General features: G+C 42.0%; 2 protein-coding genes across 4 annotated transcripts; one reads left to right on the forward strand and one right to left on the reverse strand.

Moving 5' to 3' along the window:
* Positions 1 to 2260: 2260 nt before the first annotated feature.
* On the forward strand, positions 2261 to 15960 carry LOC114788884 (uncharacterized). Of its 2 annotated transcripts, none has more exons than XM_028977818.1 (21): positions 2261 to 2484; positions 3210 to 3300; positions 3608 to 3673; positions 3839 to 4005; positions 4282 to 4433; positions 4536 to 4600; positions 4711 to 4878; positions 5005 to 5109; positions 5257 to 5493; positions 5950 to 6041; positions 8031 to 8219; positions 8738 to 8920; positions 10306 to 10404; positions 10488 to 10577; positions 12446 to 12560; positions 12765 to 12883; positions 12971 to 13084; positions 13203 to 13269; positions 13382 to 13475; positions 13965 to 14133; positions 14742 to 15960. In XM_028977818.1, the coding sequence occupies exons 1-21, from the start codon at positions 2440 to 2442 to the stop codon at positions 14904 to 14906; spliced, it is 2592 nt and encodes an 863-aa protein (XP_028833651.1). In that variant the 5' UTR covers positions 2261 to 2439; the 3' UTR covers positions 14907 to 15960. The 2 variants fall into 2 exon arrangements, with proteins under 2 accessions (XP_028833651.1, XP_028833652.1); XM_028977819.1 differs by having other exon boundaries at positions 5257 to 5421.
* On the reverse strand, positions 15809 to 19831 carry impa1 (inositol monophosphatase 1). 2 transcript variants are annotated; one of them, XM_028977820.1, is made up of 9 exons: positions 19730 to 19831; positions 18171 to 18253; positions 17966 to 18099; positions 17735 to 17839; positions 17356 to 17401; positions 17005 to 17113; positions 16795 to 16903; positions 16533 to 16684; positions 15809 to 16086 (listed from the first exon to the last, which is right to left on the reverse strand). In XM_028977820.1, exons 2-9 carry the CDS (start codon positions 18231 to 18233, stop codon positions 15962 to 15964), a joined length of 843 nt encoding a protein of 280 aa, XP_028833653.1. In that variant the 5' UTR covers positions 18234 to 18253; positions 19730 to 19831; the 3' UTR covers positions 15809 to 15961. The 2 variants fall into 2 exon arrangements, with proteins under 2 accessions (XP_028833653.1, XP_028833654.1); XM_028977821.1 differs by lacking the exon at positions 17735 to 17839.
* Between the last annotated feature and the right edge of the window lie 39 nt (positions 19832 to 19870).

The raw sequence follows: 19870 nt of genomic DNA on the forward strand, positions 1-19870 counted from the left end.
GGCATCAGGCAGCGTGGCAGCTGAATGTGTATTGCAGCAATAAGGGCTCTTTGATCAGGCTTGTGTGTGTGTGTGTGTGGGGGTGAGTGCACATGATGTGTATAGGTCTTGTGAGGTGGGGGGTTGCACGGTTTAGAGGCTAATGCACAGCTGGATGAATTCCCTACGGGGGGCACGGGGGTCTGCGTCTGCTGCATTTGGAAGTGGACAGAGTGGTGAGGCACCGAGTGCAGTGGAGTGTGCTTCCATTGTCTGGAAGTAGGGCAGTGGTACAATAAGGTCTGGACCACGGAGGTAGTCTCATACCAGGGTCGGCAGAGGTTTCACGGTGGTTCAGGTGATTTGTGCACAAAAACCTTGGCAAATAAAAAGACCTGACAACTGTCAGGGGGTATTAATCTGTCCACATCTTACCCGCTGCTGTATTGTATTAGGCTGTGGGCGTAATCGCAGCTCCTGCAGGTGTATTGTCAGGCTTCAGTCATGCACAGAAATATTGTGGCAACGAGTCGTTTCCCACGAACACAGTTAAACCATTTTAACCTTGGAATAGAACGCGCCACACAGAATAGTACAAACTTGTGTGAACAGATAAACTGGACAAATGGATTGGACTTATTAATAACAGTAATACGCTGAGATGCTGGGTCTAGTAACACGCACCTACTGCTGGATCCCGCCAACTCAGCCCCGCACCGCAGAATTTCTTCACCAGTAATACCTGCTCTTAGGAGTCACCTTCACACTACAGCATAATCGCACTCAGCAGGTTGATACTGCCATCAGCAGAAACAGGGTCCCACCATCATGGCTCTGTGAAAACTACATTAGTCTCACTGCCGTCCCTATCTTGCACTTTCCCTCCATCTTTCTCTCTCTTCTGCTCTCTTTTTATCCATCTCTGGGTCTCTACTCTGTCTCACTTATCCAAGGTACATGCTTCGATCGTTACAACAGCCTGTCCCCTCAGACACAACTACAGTAGTAACAATGTGTGGCCTGTATATGATTTTTCAAAAGAGACATTTTTTTGTCTACTTCTGTATGTCAGCATTTTCACAATAAGATTCCAGTAAACACAAATACTGTACATGACGTACTGAATACTGAATGTGTATTAATGTCACCCATCTTTCTTTTTGGTTTAACACTTATAGACTGTAATGGGTTATAATTCAGATGTTCAGTTGATTTAATGCATTTTTGCGTTTATTATAAGACGTTTTAACATCATGCAAGATACCATAGTGACATCAAGTGTTAATAAGGCCAAACTGCAAGTATTTTTTCCACCTAAGGCAGAAAAAGGCTTTTTTTTGTGGCCATACATGATCAGTCAGGTCAGACTGGTAGTTATATATTGATAGTTAAAAACAACAGCTGTAAAATATCTGGTTAAATACACTTGTTGAATACATATTCTGACAACATCATGAGAATGTCCGATCCATGTTTGCATCCCAAATATTTAACAGAAATGTAAAACTTTAATTCACTTAAGGACTTGAAGATTTAAGGTCTTCAGATTAGCCTGTTGACATTGCTAGTAAAGCACATTTGGTCCAGGAACCTGAGTGAGCAAGGATGTATAAAACCCAGAAACAAAAACCCCAGAAAAGTCATCTTGATATTTTTTTTGTTTGGTTGTTTTATATGGGTAATTTAAAAAATATGATATATTTTGAACTGGGCGATTTAGTAAGCACTGGGGTTATTATGCTGACAGTGAGGACATTGCTGTGAAAATTATTGTATTGGAAATGACTTATTGGTAAATCTTATGATATGTAATATAGACTCTTCTCTTGGCCCCTCGGTGGTGGAATGAACTGAGCACTTTCAAACGGCAGCTCAAGACCTTCCTCTTTAGAGAATATTTAGATTAACTTGTAACCTTCTTATTGTCTGACTTATGTATAGATCCACAGAGTGAATAAAAAGTTTGTATTCATAGTTGGGGGTCCTAGTGAACTAGAACTGATCACTTCATCAATGGTAACAAGAAAGCACGTTGCTCTGGATAAGGGCGTCTGCCAAATGCCTTAAATGTTAAATGTAAGTGTACTGGTGAGTTAGCATAAATACTTACAAAGTGCACAATATCAAATGAAAATGGCCCTGTTGTTTTTACAATGAACGTATTAGAAAAGACACATTTCGGCTATGTATCATTATATTTTTACACCCTACAACATTGGTAAACAGTAGTAATGAGGTCGTTTGCCTCCTCTTGCCACACGCAAGATGGCGGACAGTCGCGCCGCCTCACGCCTATTAACGCAGCGACGCTTCCGGTGACGGCTTGTCCCGAGACGGCGAAACTCGCCAGGCTGCTAATGGCTGCATTAAAGTTAGTACGCCGGTGTTCACGCACTTCTGTCCTGCTTGGGTCGTCGCCGACATGAAAGCCACATAGATACCGGCGGAGCTGGTGTAAAAATGCCACGGGTGGCTCCTGGACTTGAGTACGAGACCCTGGCGGAGGTAGGTGATTAGTAAAGCCGCCTGGCTCGTTTATTTTAAGCGCTAAATCGCTTGAGATGGGTGAGAGATGGCCGATTACGTGACGGCCGTGCATCCGCAGGTGGAGAGAGTTTTTTTTTTCTTTTCTGGAGGATGCAGAGCGCTGTCATGTTCGCTCTGGTACGCAGTGCAGTGAATCGCCGCGTTTATTAGTGGGTGGAGTTCCTGTCATTTGCCGCCGCGGATCCCTGGCTGCGCACATTGCGCGTTCTCGGACACGAACGCCGTTTTCCACCCGAGGTTCTGCGGATTTCTGCAAGGCTTTCCATTCCGTACTCCTGCTCCAACGCGGGGTGTAAAAACAAGTGGGCGGGGCTACGCCACGTGATCGGTATCGCCGTTCCTTCAAATAAAGATATTTCTTCTGAAAACTGCGAGGTGTACACAACCGCAAAGCAACAGCAGCGTGAAACTACACAAATTCATAATTAATAGTGCAAACAAGAAGGAAGGCTGTCACACATTCAACAACTGTACAAACACCAAACAGGAAACTTGCCAGTTCACAGTTGGGCAGTGGTTTCTGAACATGTCACATGTAAATAAGATACTGTGATGGCCATTTATAGATTGTTCAGCGATGGTTAGAATAAGACGACCTTATGCCATGAACCCCGCCATAATCAATGGCCGGCTGTCGTCTGCTGAACACATAATATCCTGATCCTGTCTCTCTCCTGCTGCAGTGTACGTACTTCTTCCCTGATGAAGTTCTGGCAGACGTCAGGAGCGTGACTGCAGCTTACACAGAGCTTCACCTGCATGTTGACTTCTACCGTGAGTTCGTGTTGCACGGCTTCCCTTCCCTTCTGCCATCAGGGCGCAGTGACATTCAGTATAATGAGAGTGAAGCCAAATAAAACTGTACAAAGTCAGGAGTAAATATTATTATGTCATCTTTTGATAAGGCAGTCTCACACGCACCACATTTTTTCATTCTTTGTGCATCATGTCTGTTCCACACTATTTTATTATGAATAAGGACATTTATGTTATGAAATTTCCTTTAATAAATAAGTTTCGATCACCTTTCTTTGCCCGTCAACCTTTTTGCTAACGATTTCTTCAAAATGTCTTGCTCCAGTGTACCCAAACAATGAGAAGAAAAGGCTGGTTTATTTGGCTGGTACGATTCCTATACCCCATGAAGGTATAGCATCCACCTGTCTCTCTGCCTTTCTCTCTTTTTCCTCTCTCCCTCACTCTCTCTATTTTGTTCTCTCCTCGCCACCAATTACACAAAGGAACCACGCCATTATCATTTTCACATTTTGCTGTGGTTGCCCTAAGCCGGTGTCTTCATGAATTTTTAAAGGGATCTTGTACAACATCCCAGTCTCCATCTGGATCCACGAGAGTCACCCCCAGAGCCCCCCCAAGTGCTATGTGTGTCCCTCCTCTTCCATGGTGATCAACGCCAACAGCAGCTGTGTGGACACCAGTGGCCATGTGCATCTTCATTGCCTCAACAACTGGAAGATTGTGAGATTTTAATGCATTCTTGCATTCTTGCATTTGATTGTTTCTGGAGACACCCTGGCTTTGGAAGTTGTTAACTTGTGAGAAGTATCAGCTGCCTCATAGAAAAATATCATCTTTGACTTAAAAAACAGTGTCCTGTTACATATATGATCTATACAAAGTATGCCGTTATCATAGATAGAATCAGATATTTTGTAATAACTGCTTTAATTACTCTTGTTTTAAAAGGGGAGAATGTGGTCATCGCCTATTTAAAATTTTTTTATCACTGGGCAGGGGTGGTCCAGCCTGTCATTAGTCCTGGAGGAGATGCGTGCCGCATTTCAGAGGGAGACACCCCTCTTTTCAACATATCCGCTAGCCCAGGCTCCAACACACCCTCCATCATCAAGCTCCTCCAGCCAAGGGCCGAGCTCCACCTACAACTGGTGGTTTTCTATTTCAGTTCTCTGACACTTATCCATTTCAATAATCTTCCCCTATATATATATATATATATATTAAAAAAGTGTACCTTGTTCTTTTTTCAGTTGGCCCTGCTCCAGCAGTGGACTATTTCTGCAAAACCCAGCACTGGCACAGCCAAGCGGCAATTGTGAGTTCCTGCTCTTCCGTTTTTACATGAATTTAACATGCAGAGTCACACCTGCACTTGTGTTTCTATCAGCTTCCATTTATCCACTGTTGGTACATTGTGTTTTATAGCTGTGTCCATAAGTGCAAAGTCCACCCAGTCTCCTTCTAGCAGTGAAGCCATAGAATCTGGAGCAAAAAGATCATACACCCAGGAGCTGTTGGACATGGGTATAACATTCGGTGAGACTGGGACTCAGTCCACGCAGTCCACCAACCCCTTTCTCACCAGTCCCCCTGGTAAGCAATGTTCTCGTTTCTGAGGGCTATGCTTGTGCCGATTACATGGTCCATTACATTAAATACTTTCTTTTGGAAATTGTTCCTGATTGTATCTTGTCCTGTTAAATAACCCCCCCCCCTCAGCTCCAAGTACCACTCCCTCAAGTCTTGAAGATTTAGACAACCTTTTTCAAAGCCTTCAGCTTGAGAAAGTTATTAATATGTACCATTTGGGGACCAAAGACAGCGGTAAGTATATCAGAAATTCTCATTTCAGTTCTCTACATACTTTTCTACATATCTGATGGACCTTGTATTTTATAAACTACAACCAGTGTGTAAAGTCTAATGCCCCATATTTAAAACTGAGGAGGCGTGATCTGCTTTGTTTTAAAGACGCTCTCCAGTCCAGAAAAGGGTCAGATGAACTCTCTGCCGAGGTTGGTGGGTTGGTGGAAAACAGGCAAAGTGTGTTGGTGGACCACCTACCTGCCAGTATCTCCCCCAGCAAGATAAAGAACAAGTTGACCATCTACTTCCAGCGTAGACAGAACGGGGGAGGTGAGGTTGTGCATGTGCAGTACCCCACCACCCAGCCTAACCAAGCCTGCGTCATATTCCGGGATGCAAAAGGTGCCTGCACTGTGGGGAAACCGGTTTCTGTAGATGTGTTCAGGAATTAGCTGGCATGACTAAAACGGTCTGGGCTGGTAGAGGTGTTTGGTGTGTAGCCGCCAAATTGACGTAGTGATTGTAATGCTGTGTTGTCATGACACATGACTTCATTTAGTACTGCCAGTAACGAATATTTGCCATTATGACACAAAATTACAATACAGTAAAGTAGTCCCATTTACCTACATATTTACTTCACACAGGAGGCTGTTTACTAATATGAATATTACTGATTATTGGAATCCACAGCTATAGTTCAATGAAACCATATGGGTTGATTTTAGCTGTACTGAGGAAAAAAACAGTTAGGATAGCTGTACATGGTTTTTCAGTAAAGATAAAATATACTTTAAATTCATTTACATACAAAATGGAAAATAGGTAATGGTACATAATCTAATTTTTTCTCTTCAGATGCACAGCAAGTGTTGAGGCAGTCAGAGCGAGTTTTCACTGTGAGCGAGCAACACTTTCCAATCCAGGTGAAGACATGTAACCACTCTCAGGTATGAGTGTCAAGCAGGTAACAGATCAGTGGAAATAATGGCCCCACACAGAGTGTTATTTCAGCAAATCAACTATAGCTTGATTTTCTGTGTTCACATTGATTTATTTGTGTGCTTTCGACTGTAGAGCTGATATATTCCCACGTCCTCCATAATGTCACTTGCTCTGTTAATATGTGCCATAAACAGATCCCTTTATAGTCTACAGGGAGTGCAGAATTATTAGGCAAGTTGTATTTTTGAGGAATAATTTTATTATTGAACAACAACCATGTTCTCAATGAACCCAAAAAACTCATTAATATCAAAGCTGAATGTTTTTTGTTTTTATTTTTAGCTATTTTAGGGGCATATCTGTGTGTGCAGGTGACTATTACTGTGCCTAATTATTAGGCAACTTAACAAAAAACAAATATATAGCCATCTCAATTATTTATTTTTACCAGTGAAACCAATATAACATCTCCACATTCACAAATATACATTTCTGACATTCAAAAACAAAACAAAAACAAATCAGCAACCAATAAAGCCACCTTTCTTTGCAAGGACACTCAAAAGCCTGCCATCCATGGATTCTGTCAGTGTTTTGATCTGTTCACCATCAACATTGCGTGCAGCAGCAACCACAGCCTCCCAGACACTGTTCAGAGAGGTGTACTGTTTTCCCTCCTTGTAAATCTCACATTTGATGGACCACAGGTTCTCAATGGGGTTCAGATCAGGTGAACAAGGAGGCCATGTCATTAGTTTTTCTTCTTTTATACCCTTTCTTGCCAGCCACGCTGTGGAGTACTTGGACGCGTGTGATGGAGCATTGTCCTGCATGAAAATCATGTTTTTCTTGAAGGATGCAGACTTCTTCCTGTACCACTGCTTGAAGAAGGTGTCTTCCAGAAACTGGCAGTAGGACTGGGAGTTGAGCTTGACTCCATTCTCAACCCAAAAAGGCCCCACATGATACCAGCCCAAACCAGTACTCCACCTCCACCTTGTCGGACTGGAGCCATCTGGCCCATCAAGACTCACTCTCATTTCATCAGTCCATAAAACCTTAGAAAAATCAGTCTTGAGATATTTCTTGGCCCAGTCTTGATGTTTCAGCTTGTGTGTCTTGTTCAGTGGTGGTCGTCTTTCAGCCTTTCTTACCTTGGCCATGTCTCTGAGTATTGCACACCTTGTGCTTTTGGGCACTCCAGTGATGTTGCAGCTCTGAAATATGGCCAAACTGGTGGCAAGTGGCATCTTGGCAGCTGCACGCTTGACTTTTCTCAGTTCACGGGCAGTTATTTTGCGCCTTGGTTTTTCCACACGCTTCTTGCGACCCTGTTGACTATTTTGAATGAAACGCTTGATTGTTTGATGATCACGCTTCAGAAGCTTTGCAATTTTAAGAGTGCTGCATCCCTCTGTAAGATATCTCACTATTTTTGACCTTTCTGAGCCTGTCAAGTCCTTCTTTTGACCCATTTTGCCAAAGGAAAGGAAGTTGCCTAATAATTATGCACATCTGACATAGGGTGTTGATGTCATTAGACCACACCCATTCTCATTACAGAGATGCACATCACCTAATATGCTTAATTGGTAGTAGGCTTTCGAGCCTATACAGCTTGGAGTAAGACAACATGCATGAAGAGGATGATGTGGACAAAATACTAATTTGCCTAATAATTCTGCACTCCCTGTATAGTCTAGGCAGTGGTGGCCTAGCGGTTAAGGAAGTGGCCCTGTAATCAGAAAAGTTACAGGTTTGAATCCCGAGCCGCCAAGGTGCCACTGAGCAAAGCACCGTCCCCACACACTGCACCGCTGGGTGCCTGTCATGGCTTCCCACTGCTCACTAAGGGTGATGGTTAAAAGCAGAGAACACATTTCGTTGTGTCACCGTGTTCTGTGCTGCAGTGTATCGCAATGACAATCACTTCACTTTCACTTCTCTTTCTAATATCCCAGATTGTCATAATCTTGCCTGCATTCTGTGCACAGATACAGGTACCAGCGGGGGTCGTTGGAGAAAAGGCGGACATGTACAGAAGTCTGCTGACCCTGGAGGGCCGCTCTTTCAGCCCTGCCGACGTGCTGGAGGCAGTGCAGGCATTTCAGGACCTGCCATCTGCCTTGAAGTACCTTTCCCATGAGTGCCCTATCTGCCAAGAGCATGTATGCTTCAGCAAGGTAGGAATGCTGATGCTGAACCCAGATGCTGATAAGCTTACAGTTTACTAAGCAAGAGCAACCTTCATCACGCATAACAATATATAATTTTCTAATATATAACCCTGCATAATATCTTCAAATATCATCAGAAAAATTGTCTTCCTTGTTTTCATTTAGAGTTAGATACACAGACGTTTTTATTGGGATAAAATGGTTTTTAAAATCCACTCAACAGTGGGTGGATATGAAAGGTCTAAGGGCATCAGTATGCAGGTTAGTATTGTGCTCAATAAAGCAATGAAAACAATCAGTGGAAGAAATGCTACTAAAAATTTGACCTTGAAAACATTTTTAGCAAAGCAAAATACGCAGAGGCTGGCCATTTCATAATAGGATGTTTGCCATTGCAGAGTTTTTATGTTCAGCTGCATTTTGTGTTTGACTTTCTAACAAAACCCGTCTCTGCAGACCCTTTGAGAAAAGTCCATTCTTTCCCCCTCTTTATTTTCTTTCCTTCTTTCTCTCTTTCAATTCAGATCATCACCATGACTCACTGCTCCTGTGCCTTTTGTGAGAACTGCTTCAAGGCCTATTTCTCCTCCGTCATTAAAGAGAAGAGCATTGTGCATGCAGTGTGTCCTCTCTGCAACAAGCCTGATGTGCGCGGAGCCCACGGGACCGAGGAGTCGGCCGAGTACTTCAGCCTGCTGGACACTAAGGTCAGATACTGGCCATATTAATAAAAGGTTATGTCTGTCCATAAAAGTGACTGATGAGTTAACCACTTTTTTTTCCTGGACATCTTACCTGGACAGGTTACTTGAAGGTTTCAGAGTCCAGACTGAAAATAGCTTAGAATGGTTAGTGCAGGCCTGATTGCATTCAGGCACCACACCAGATTTCCGGCGTACCAACATGTCTGTGAAAATTTACAAATAAAAACCAGGTTTGTCCAGTGACCTGACAGTATATCTAAGAGGTGCAATCAAAGGCCAATCAGAGGTAGGGAAGGGGGTGGACCTTTGGTCTTGGCCAAACATACAGGTCCAGCAGTCGGTCTACCTGTGAATGTGTTTTGGCTTAAGGAATATATGGGTGTGTGCAAGGAAGCAGCTCCATAAAAGTAGCGGGAAAAAGTTCCGTCACGGCACGAATTAGACCCCAGTCATAAAGCAGCAGTCAGTGCAACGCAAAACACCTGTAAATCACACCTGGGTTCGGGCTCAATTTCTATCATTTGTAGGGTTGGGCTTGCACAGTAAATGAGCAGTCAGCAAACACGGTAAAAGTGTTTCACATGTTCATAGTTTTATGAAATGTTAATTTTTTAAATGTTAATTTGACCTATTGTGTGTCTAATTCCTAGTTTACTTTACTGTAATTGGTACCTACTGACATTTCTTGCTATGGTTGTAGTATCTCAATAGGTGGCCATGTAAGGGACTAGTTAAAAGCAGGTACTGATTACTGAACAGACTCAGGGTCTCTGCCCACAGATTCTACTGAAAATATAGACTTCTACTGGGATTGTTCATCTCATGTCTGGCTAACTCCTGTTCTTCCATGGCTGGTGGTGAGCCAAATAAACACAGAGTTTTTATTATTGCAGGGAGGCTTATTACTTTTCACAGGGTTTTATCCAAACTTCACACCTTCATAGGTCCTACTCCGTTTTCATTCCAACCCACACCCATACCGTACAATTGCACTTCTCTCTTAAAGTACCTCACTCATTTATACAAGGCATATGAGTGACGTTTTTTTCCCGAATTATGCAGCCCTCAAATAAGAAACCGAAAATATTGCAGTTGACAAAGGCTAAAAATTACCAAAAATTTGGAAGGAAAATTAATAAATCAAATAATAACATTATTACTTAAGATAAAATACAATGAATATTGTATTTATGCGTATAATGCATATTATTTTACTTATTACTGGTTGCGGTGTTCACAAATCCAAAAAATAAAATGCCTTTATGCCTTTACATTCTTATTGCTGTTATCAATTATTACATTTCCTAATAATTTTTCAAATAAGTCTCAAATATAATGTCCTCTGTTTGACAATCTGTGAGTTTTTTTTTTTTTTTTTTTTATTTTAGATCCGGCACTACCTTGACCCCCAGATCCATGAGCTTTTTCAGAGTAAGCTTAGAGACCAGGCCCTGCAGGAGATGCCCAACTTTCGCTGGTGTGCTCATGTAAGAGGACTCTCCACCATGTAATACACACACCCAGTCACCATGCTTACTAACGCTGTCACATGGATCTGTTCCTGTTCCAGTGCTGCTTTGGTGTGCTGCATGAAGCTGACCGGCTCCGCATGGACTGCCCCAGCTGCGGCAAGAGTACTTGCTTCAAATGCAAGAATCCGGTTGGTTGCACTAAATCACATACACCCATTCACAAACCTATTAGCAGTGTGCATACAAATTCAGCTCTGAACAATAAAAAAAACATAATCACCTTTATTTTGCCAAATGCAAAGAATGTACAAGGAAATATGAGTTTGTGTGTTTTGTCTAGTGCTGTTACACATGCACACACATTTACAGTATGTCACAAAAGTGAGTACACCCCTCACATTTTTGTAAATATTTTCCTATATCTTTCCTTGGAACGTAGTCTGGTCCAATCAGGTCAAGCTCGTCCATTAAAGGAGCGGTCAGAAAATACAAATTGCTGGTCTATAGTATCAATCCTTTCCATATGATTCGCTGCTTGTAAATTTGTTGTGGTGATTGGCAAAAGTGTTTTGTATGTTGTAAATTTTTTTTTTTTTTTTTTTAATTAAATATTTGTTTGGTTTGCAATTCTCTGCCACCATCTTCAGTTGATGCATTTTATTTATCATGAGAGAGATGCGAAAATGGATGCTGAGGATGTGAAACAGGCAAGCGTCTAACAATGATATTTTAATTTCCCTTTCCCTCTTAGTGGTCGGGCTTTTAAAAAGCTGTACATTGCAAGAAATCACAGGCTCATGGCTGTATGGAAATGGAGCAGTATAAACACTGACTCTGTAACTGTCATTTATTTAAATACACCACAAAGCATAACAGGTGATTCTGGTCTGGTCTAGTTACCGATTACAGCTCTGATATAGACTCTATATACCTTGAAGTGTAAAAAAATGAGAATAAGAACACAAACCTACAACTATTGTTTACTGTTTAGCAAATAAAAGTTTGTAATTAATCGTTTTGTTCTTTTGTGTGTATGCAGGAAAGAATTGGGGTTGGGGGGTCCTGACTTGTCTTGGACATAGGCAGGGGGGCTTCAGGTAAAAAAGGTTGGGAACCACTGGCTTAGATTATCTTTATGTAGAGCAACATTTTTTTGTTCTTTGCCATGAGGTGCCGTGTTGAACTACAGTGAACAGTATGAGGGAGCTTGAGAAGGACAACACTGAGTTTAACACACCTGCTCCTATTCACACCTGAGACCTTGTAACACTGAAGAGTCACATGACACCAGGGAGAGCACATGGCTATTTGGGCATGTTCACTAAGGGGTGTACTCACTTTTGTTACCAGCGGTTTAGACATTAATGGCTGTGTGTTTAGTTATTTTGAGATGACAGCAAATTGACACTCTTATGCAATCTGTAATCTGACTACTTTACATTTTGTCAAAGTGTAGTCCCAAGGAAAGAAGTACTAAAATACTCACTCATTGGTTTGGACACGCCTACTTATTTATGGGTCTTGCATTTTTTTTTGAAGATACAGGACTATGTGAGTTCATGTAATAAACAAAAAATAACAAACAAAGCAATTTTAACATTTGTGGCTTTCCAAAGTGGGTGCATTTTGCCTTGATTGTAGCATTTCACAATCTTGGCTTCTCTCCACCACCTTAAGATAGACAATGGAGAAGTCCTGAAAGTTTATGGTTTAACAATTTCTTAAGCATCATGAAGCAGCTTTTGATAAAGACTATAGTAAACAAAGCAGTCATGAAAGAAAAATAGACAACCCTGCTACAAAAAAATACTAAATCTATATTTTTTTGTACTTGATTCTTCAGAATGGCCTCCATCTGTTTTCATAGTTTCCACAGAGTAGGTGTGTCCAGACATTTGACTGATGTATATTCACAAGTGCACTGTCCAAGATGCATTAGAAACCCATCAAAGCCATTTGATGAAAAGGAAATTATCCATAAACCATAACCCAAATGGAAAAGCTCTTACAAACGCATTAGTCATTCATTTCTGTTGTGGATGTGGGTGTGTATCAGTGGGCTCCCCAGCATGAGGGTGTTTCCTGTGAAAAATTCAAAGAGTGGGTGCTGCACAACAGCCCAGAGTTCCAGAATGCACGGCTGGAGAACCTCCTGAGCAGGAATAAAATAGGTATGACTTGCTGCCGGTAAAAGCAATTTAGACAGTTGGCTTCTAATGGCCAATGCATAATTAACTATTAATGCATAATTAATAACAGTCAATATATGATTATATCTTATTGTGTATATAGCCAGTTAACATTTGTTTGATAAGTAGTTTTTCCAGCACCATTAATTAGCCTTATGTTTTTTATATATATAATTGTTTTCAAAGATTGCCCAAAATGCAAGTTTCGGTTCTACCTGTCCAAGGGGGGATGTTTGCACTTCAAATGCACTCAGTGTGAGTATGAGTTCTGTGGAGGCTGCGGTCGACCATTCCTTCTGGGCACAGTAAGTCAGTCCTTTTCAGATGTTCCAGTTTTATTTTTTCCTCCCCTATATCTTTGAATGGACCTGACCCTGTATATGTCTCTTCAGGCATGCAGCTTTTCCACTGAATGTGGGGTTAAAGGGCTTCATGCTCACCACCCCAGGGACTGCCTGTATCATTTGAGGGACTGGAGTGTTCAGAGGCTGCAGAGACTGTTACAGGTAGGAGGTTCCTTGAGGTTCTCCATTTTCAAGAGTCTATTGAAGACCCATCTCTTCCAAGTGCACAAATTAAAGTAATTAATGTAATACATTCTTAATTTTCATTATTTTTATCCAGCTCTATAAAGTATCACATCCTCTCTTACTCCAACTTACTCATGGAGCAGAAGCCAGGAACTGGAGGGGTGTGTAGAACTTTCCATTTGCTTAAAAAAAAAAAAGAACATACACTATATGTTATGTGAGCAAGGTTTTGAATATGTTTGACTAGATGTGGCGTGTGTGCCTGTGCATCAGGTGTGTGTGGAGTGTTGGAGCACAAAGAGATGAGTGGTGTGAAGGAGGAACCATGTGGCCGCCCAGCCCTACTGGAGTATAGAGGCTACTGCATGTGAGTGGCCGCTGTACGTGTATCTGCATGCACACCTCCATTCGAGTCCAGTGTTGCTTGTACAAATGTTGGCACGTATTCCATTTTGAATAATTTATCACATATTCTCTGATCCTGAGCAACACACTTAAACCCAAACCCAGCGCTTCTGCTACGGCACACGGGCAGTCGACGGGGCACTGAAAATGGATTGGAAACATGAAAAATGTGCCAAGTCCAAGCAGATACTTACAAATACAGCAAGGTGAAGTTCATATCCAGTGATAGAGACCAACATACCTGGAGCCTCTCCAGCTATTCAGGACTGAAGTGCTGATTGAATGGCTTGTAAAGGAAAGATGAGGCTCCGTTAGTTCACTGATAGCCCCTTGGCATAGCTCACAATTTGCAGGCCTGAGTTAAACACCCCGATAGCAAGATAGATATTTCTCCAGATGTAACCTGAAGCCTGGAGTGTATCTTTCCAGTGATTGTGATGTCCGCCTGTAGGCTGCATTATAAGGAGTGCCTGGTAGAGCTGATCAACCAGAAGTGCCTGGACCCAGCTGTCCTGTTCGACACCCCAGAGATTGTTACCGAGCTACAGCGATGGAGGATCCTGTTTCCACAGCAACAGGCGCAGGAGCCCGATCAACATTACAAGGAGCGACTCCGACAGGTGTGTGTAACGTGTGATCGTAGCACACGGGCCGGGAAGGTGGCGGGAACTGACAGGAAGTGCTGGAGCGTCACAGGTGGTGTGATGCAGCACTATTACAGCACTGCGGGTCAAGGCTTGAGTGCCATTCCAGATGGTTCCATGTGTATATTATCCTGGTTTCATGTGTATATTACCCTGCCAAAAAAAAAAACAGTACCCACAAGCATTGCTGCTTTCCTTGTGAAACATGATCAAATCCATATAATCCATGTAATGCTGTCACTAGCAACACTCTGCTTAGTATAGTGGTATAGTATATTACTTAGTATATTACTCTGGAACTCAGTAAGTATTGAATAATATTTTCTCACACCTCTAATTTAGTGAACTTTGTGTGTGTGTGTGTGTGTGTGTGTGTGTGTGTGTGTGTGTGTGTGCGCTTAGTCACATGAGATGGTCAGGCCTCCTGGTCACCAGCAGAACATGCAATGCTGGTCTGTGCTGTTTTGGGTTTTGCCCATCAGCTGTGTATGCTTACAACAAAACAAGTTTATTGTTATGATGAAGCAATAAGAATAAGAACAAGATGAAAATCTGCTTGTCATCTGTGTTGTGTTGCTCTTTAGCTTCTGACAGAGAAAGTGCGTCTGGCCAGAGGCTCCTTCCACGGGGCCGTGAGGGGTGAATCCCTCCCATCCTTTTCACAGAGACCCCCGAGGTCTGCTGCTCCTGATAACCCAGCAAGAGGCCTTCCAGAAGACGCCCAGCTTCTTCTTCTGCTGAACAATTGATGCTCAGACGTGGCGCCAAACTGCGAGGGACAAACGTGTAACATTTCGAACTCCCTGTTGCTGACATTGGCCTATGCCACATTCTCATCTGCACCCTTTGTTTAAATTTTTTTTGTTCTAATAACTAAACTAAACGGGCAAGTTTCATCAGTGAAGGGATACATTACTGTTAGTTTGGTCTTGTGTAGTCGGTACTTCAGGTGCTGTATTGGTATTCTCAGGGACGCCTAAATACATTACACACCACCATCAGGCGCTGTGCACGCTCAGTGTACACAACTGCCCCCCCTCCTCATTTAAAACTGTTACTGTTGCCGTTTATTTCGATGGCCTCGCTGAAGCATGGTGCCACTGGCAAACGTACGCCAGCCAGGATACTATTCAAATTTGGCTAATTAACGTTCTTCTAGGTGTTACTATTATTTCAGGGTTTTTTTTTTTTTGTTTTTTTTACCTATCATGATGTGATTGAGCTCCCGGTAGAGTTGTCCTGGTGATGCCGAACCCAGGCATTTGTTGTGTTTCCGCATGTGAATGTCACAGGGTCTGTGTGGGTTAACTTCTGTTCACTAACATGTTTGATTGTAATCTTGGCCATGTGACTACACTGTCTCCATTACTGGTGGTGTTATGTAGTTATTACACTGTATTAGTTTATTTAAAATGACTGTAAAGTGTTAATGTTTAATTTTTTCAACCCCAAGTCTTCATGATACGGGTGCGATGAATGCATCGAAGCTACGCACTGTTTTGCACAATGTTTTAACAAGAGTTGTTTGAGCTTTCCCAAAGGCACACAGAAATGATGTGAAGCATAGGTGATATTTTAATAATATATTAATGTAACAGTTTGTAAAAGATGGAAAGATTTTTTTAACAGTGAAGAAAGAAGAGCAATTGGATAACTTTGATTTTACATTTTATTTCTAAATATATCTAATTATATATAACAATGCAAATTACAAAATACTTCTTATGTACTTCTTGTGAACAGTGCAAAAAAGAAAACTGTACATCAGAATGAAACAAATAAATTGAATGGCAATTCAAACTAGTCACTTGTCCATAGGAGCATCATCTCTTGTGGGTTTGAACACCTCAATCTCTTTAATTATTCGCTCTGCAATTGTCTTATTGTTTGCAGCCAGAACTCTTCTTGACATGAGGTCCAGTGGTCCTCCTGAAAATGGAAATTAAGACCTTGTTTCATTCTCAGGCAGCTTATTCAGCAAAAAAGTTGAAGGCGAGGCAATCAAGCTGGGTTTGCAATCACTCCGTCTGGTGTCTTGGACATGGCTTAACCTCACAGATCACACCATTGACAATCTTCCATGTACTAATAACCCAAAGCTTTGACTTAAATAAAACAACATAGGATAATCAAAAGACACTTGATATTTGTGATGAATAATCTATTTATTCATAGTGCACCTCATACAGATCAGTGGAGTTCTTATTAAAATAATAGTGCTTACTCTTTTTCCTTTTTGATAAGTACTTAATATTCAAGACCTTCAAGTCACCAGTTTTATTGCTGCCGTATAAGAAAAGTAAATGACTATAAAAGGTCTTTGGCCTATGGGAGCAAAACCTCAGAGAATACAGGGAGTATTTTGGACTGCCTACCGTCCACATCCATCAGCAGTCCTCCTGCCTCTGAGACGATCACGGCACCAGCTGCTACATCCCAGCAGTGAATGCCAATTTCGTAGTAGGCCTCCACACAGCCGGAGGCCACCAGGCACATGTTAGTGGCGGCAGTGCCCACTCCCCGCATCCTGGGAGAGATCCAGCATAGAGAGTCTCTTACCAGCTTCACAGACCCTGTCTGTTCATTCATCAGTAGCTGATAGAAATCAGGAATATAACATAACCGGATGATTCATACCCATGGACAGGTAGGCAAAGGATGTTCCTCATGGTGGAAAAGATTTTGTCCACAACCTCTGGCTCTCTGTTGGAACCAAACTCTGTGGCAATGATTGACTGGTTTATCTCTGAAAACCATTATGAATTTCATAGTCATAATGAAGAAAAACACGATTCCTTCACACAATATCCTGTCATGCAGGTGCTCAGCATTCAAAGTGGGCCTGACCTTTCTGGTCAGACACTTGTAGAGGCTGCCCGTTGCAGAAGGCTCCTTTTCCCTTTCGAGCTGTGTACATCTTATCCTCCAGACAGCTGTACACCACCCCAAACTCAAGCTGCCAGGCAAACACAGTTCACATCAAAATCCCCAAATCACTGCAAGCTGCTTTTTAATAACATTGTTCGTAGTTCTGCATGGTCTACATTGGCAGTTTCTGGTGTAAAGAGCACAGTCGATGTTGATTTGTGAAATGTGGAGCTGAACGAGGAATGGTTCACACGCAACACTTCACTGTCTGAGGCTCATTAAAATATCTGGTGGAAATCCCAGTTCCAACACCAGGACTTGGCTTCTCACCTCTTTATTCACAGCAAAGGCAATGGAAACAGCCACAAATGGGTATCTGCAACAAAAAAAAAGTGTGTTTATATGGATATTTGGTAGCACTTTCGTTTAACCACAAAATCATGGTCACATATTTGCAAAGCTGGCCAACTTTACCATTGTCCCAGCATACCACAGTCAGACCTAATTAAATGCAGCCATATAATTTAAACCAATTAAATATTGTTATATAATTATGCTAGAGAATATTTTATGCATTTCTAATATTTTTTGGCAATATAATTTTAGATTTTTTTATTTTTTTTTGCTTTTCATTTATTATAATTATGTTTTGTTTTGGGGGGCCAAAACTGTAGTGTACGTTGGAGCCTGGAGTGGAAGTGAGTTGTACCCATGCACAAAGTTAGTGGTCCCATCCACTGGATCCACAATCCATGTAGGATTATTTGTGAGGACACACGGCTGTCCAGCAGCCACGGATTCCTCACCAATGAAGCTGAAATGCACATAGGAACAAGCATCTGTTTCTTACTGTTAAGCATCTGTTAATGCAGCGGTTAATGCAGCAGTATGTATCCAGAGCCCTACTGGAGGTCTTTGGCTTGATGAGTTGTTGCTATACCTGTGTGTGGGGAATTTCTCCTTCACAGAGCTGACGATGAGCTGCTCCACCTTCTGGTCTGTTTGTGTGACCAGGTCGACGGAGGAGCTCTTGCACATTATGGACCTCTCATTCTGCAGTGCCTCCCTGACCATCTGCCAGAAACAAATCTGAAAATGAGCACAAACCACACACACAGGAGCCAGACCTCATCCCATCCACTCACCTCTCCCGCCTTCCTGGCCAAAGCCACAGCATGGTCCATGGCCTCCTCCCCCAGGTCTGGCATGATGGCTCCACGTCAGCCCCCTTTAACATACAGGGGACAAAAAGAAACAGAACAACTTCAACATTTGCCACAAATATGACTCTCATTTTAGTAAAACCTAGGATAACTAGCTGTGCTAAATGTTTTAAAGTCTGTTTTTATGTATACATATGTATGCAGCAAATGTAACATCTTTAGAAAAGTCAGAAAAGCAATATTAAAGCAATTGTTTTATCCAGTAAAATTACAGTAAAATAATTACTGTAAATATCTTTGTTAATTATGGTTGTAAATGATGGAATGACTCAGCAACAGTTAGTTTTGAGTTCCAGTGGATGCTGTTTTCACTAATACATGTTAATTTAAAAGGTTCACTAATTGCTAGAAACCCATTTATCAGTACACCTGATTACTTTTGATGATGACTAGATATTAATCATTTTGAATTTCTTGTTTTCAAAAAAAAATATTTCTAAATTATCTGGAATTCTGAATGGTAGTGTATTTATTCAGCACATTTTCACACACAAATGTCATTCAAAGTTCTTTACAATAAAAGGGGAAGCAAAAAAACAAAGCTGGAAACAAGCAGCAGATAGAGTAGAATAGCTAATATTTATCAGGTTCCAGTAAAAAAAAAAAAAAAAAGTATAATGACTAAATTCAACTGATAGACAATTGTTGTCATTATTATAATTGGGATATTTGTTACGTGAAACATTAGACAAATTACCCAATTTTTTCCCTGCCTGGGGCTTCAGAAATTGTCATCTCTCTGACTCTTTTGGGGCCTTTCTAAAAATAATCTGTGCTGTCAAACAACAGTAAGCACAATGTCCTAATGAGCACAGCTCAGCTTCTGACTCCTCCTGATTCCTCCTCGACCCCCCTGACTCCTCCTGAGTCCTCCTGGGCCCCCTGACTCCTCAGTCAGACTGGGCTGGGAGGAGTCAGGAGGGGCGAGGAGGACTCAGGATGAGTCGGATGGGGCCAGGAGGAGTCAGAAAGGGGTCAGGAGGAGTCAGGGGGACAGGAAGAATCAGGAGGAGTCAGGAGGAGCCAGGAGTAGTCAGAAGGGTCGATGGAGAAACTCCTCCTGGCCCCGTGTACCAGCACCAGCAATAAAACCCTCACAGTGGAGCTTCAATGCTTACAATACTGGTTACACTTAATTAGTATACTTAATTAGTGTCTGAGGTCAGTATTAAGGATTCGACTTGCTGATGTAAAGTGCAGTTCAGATTTTCTGAGAAATGCAACTTGTCCTCAGTTTCCATCACAAGGAGGCCTTGCAATAATCGCACAGTGATGTGGATAGGTTTCTGTGAGTTCATCTTCACAGACCTTCACGAAATGACAGTCTGGAGCTCTGATCATGTGATTTCCGCAACCCTTCACTGAATTCATCTACATGCAAGCGTATATGAGGATATCGGGGGATTCCACCAAAAATACAGCAGATACGGAACGTACATAAAAAGTAAATGAATCATGCATAAAGCAAAATTAATCCTTACCGGCGAATAGACAATACGGTGGAATGAGCAGATTCGTCCTTCTTCTTTGGTGGTGCTGCTCGGCGACGAACACGATTCGAAAGAAACCGAGCGCCACCTACTGGCCCATAGTGTGTACATGCAGTAGCGGCATTGCAAACA

Source organism: Denticeps clupeoides, chromosome 4 (genome assembly GCF_900700375.1).
Source record: "Denticeps clupeoides chromosome 4, fDenClu1.1, whole genome shotgun sequence".
NCBI lineage: Eukaryota > Metazoa > Chordata > Actinopteri > Clupeiformes > Denticipitidae > Denticeps > Denticeps clupeoides.

What these genes read in the sequence shown, in the direction of transcription:
- impa1 (XM_028977820.1), bottom strand. Translation starts at nt 18,233, where the DNA reads ATGCCAGACCTGGGGGAGGAGGCCATGGACCATGCTGTGGCTTTGGCC. An exon ending in ACCACTAACTTTGTGCATGG is followed by an intron (nt 17,402 to 17,734) that starts GTACAACTCACT and finishes TTTTTGTTGCAG; the next exon opens with ATACCCATTTGTGGCTGTTT. An exon ending in CCTTTGCTGTGAATAAAGAG is followed by an intron (nt 17,114 to 17,355) that starts GTGAGAAGCCAA and finishes TTTGCCTGGCAG; the next exon opens with CTTGAGTTTGGGGTGGTGTA.
- LOC114788884 (XM_028977818.1), top strand. Translation starts at nt 2,440, where the DNA reads ATGCCACGGGTGGCTCCTGGACTTGAGTACGAGACCCTGGCGGAG. An exon ending in GATTCCTATACCCCATGAAG is followed by an intron (nt 3,674 to 3,838) that starts GTATAGCATCCA and finishes GAATTTTTAAAG; the next exon opens with GGATCTTGTACAACATCCCA. An exon ending in GACCATTCCTTCTGGGCACA is followed by an intron (nt 12,884 to 12,970) that starts GTAAGTCAGTCC and finishes ATGTCTCTTCAG; the next exon opens with GCATGCAGCTTTTCCACTGA.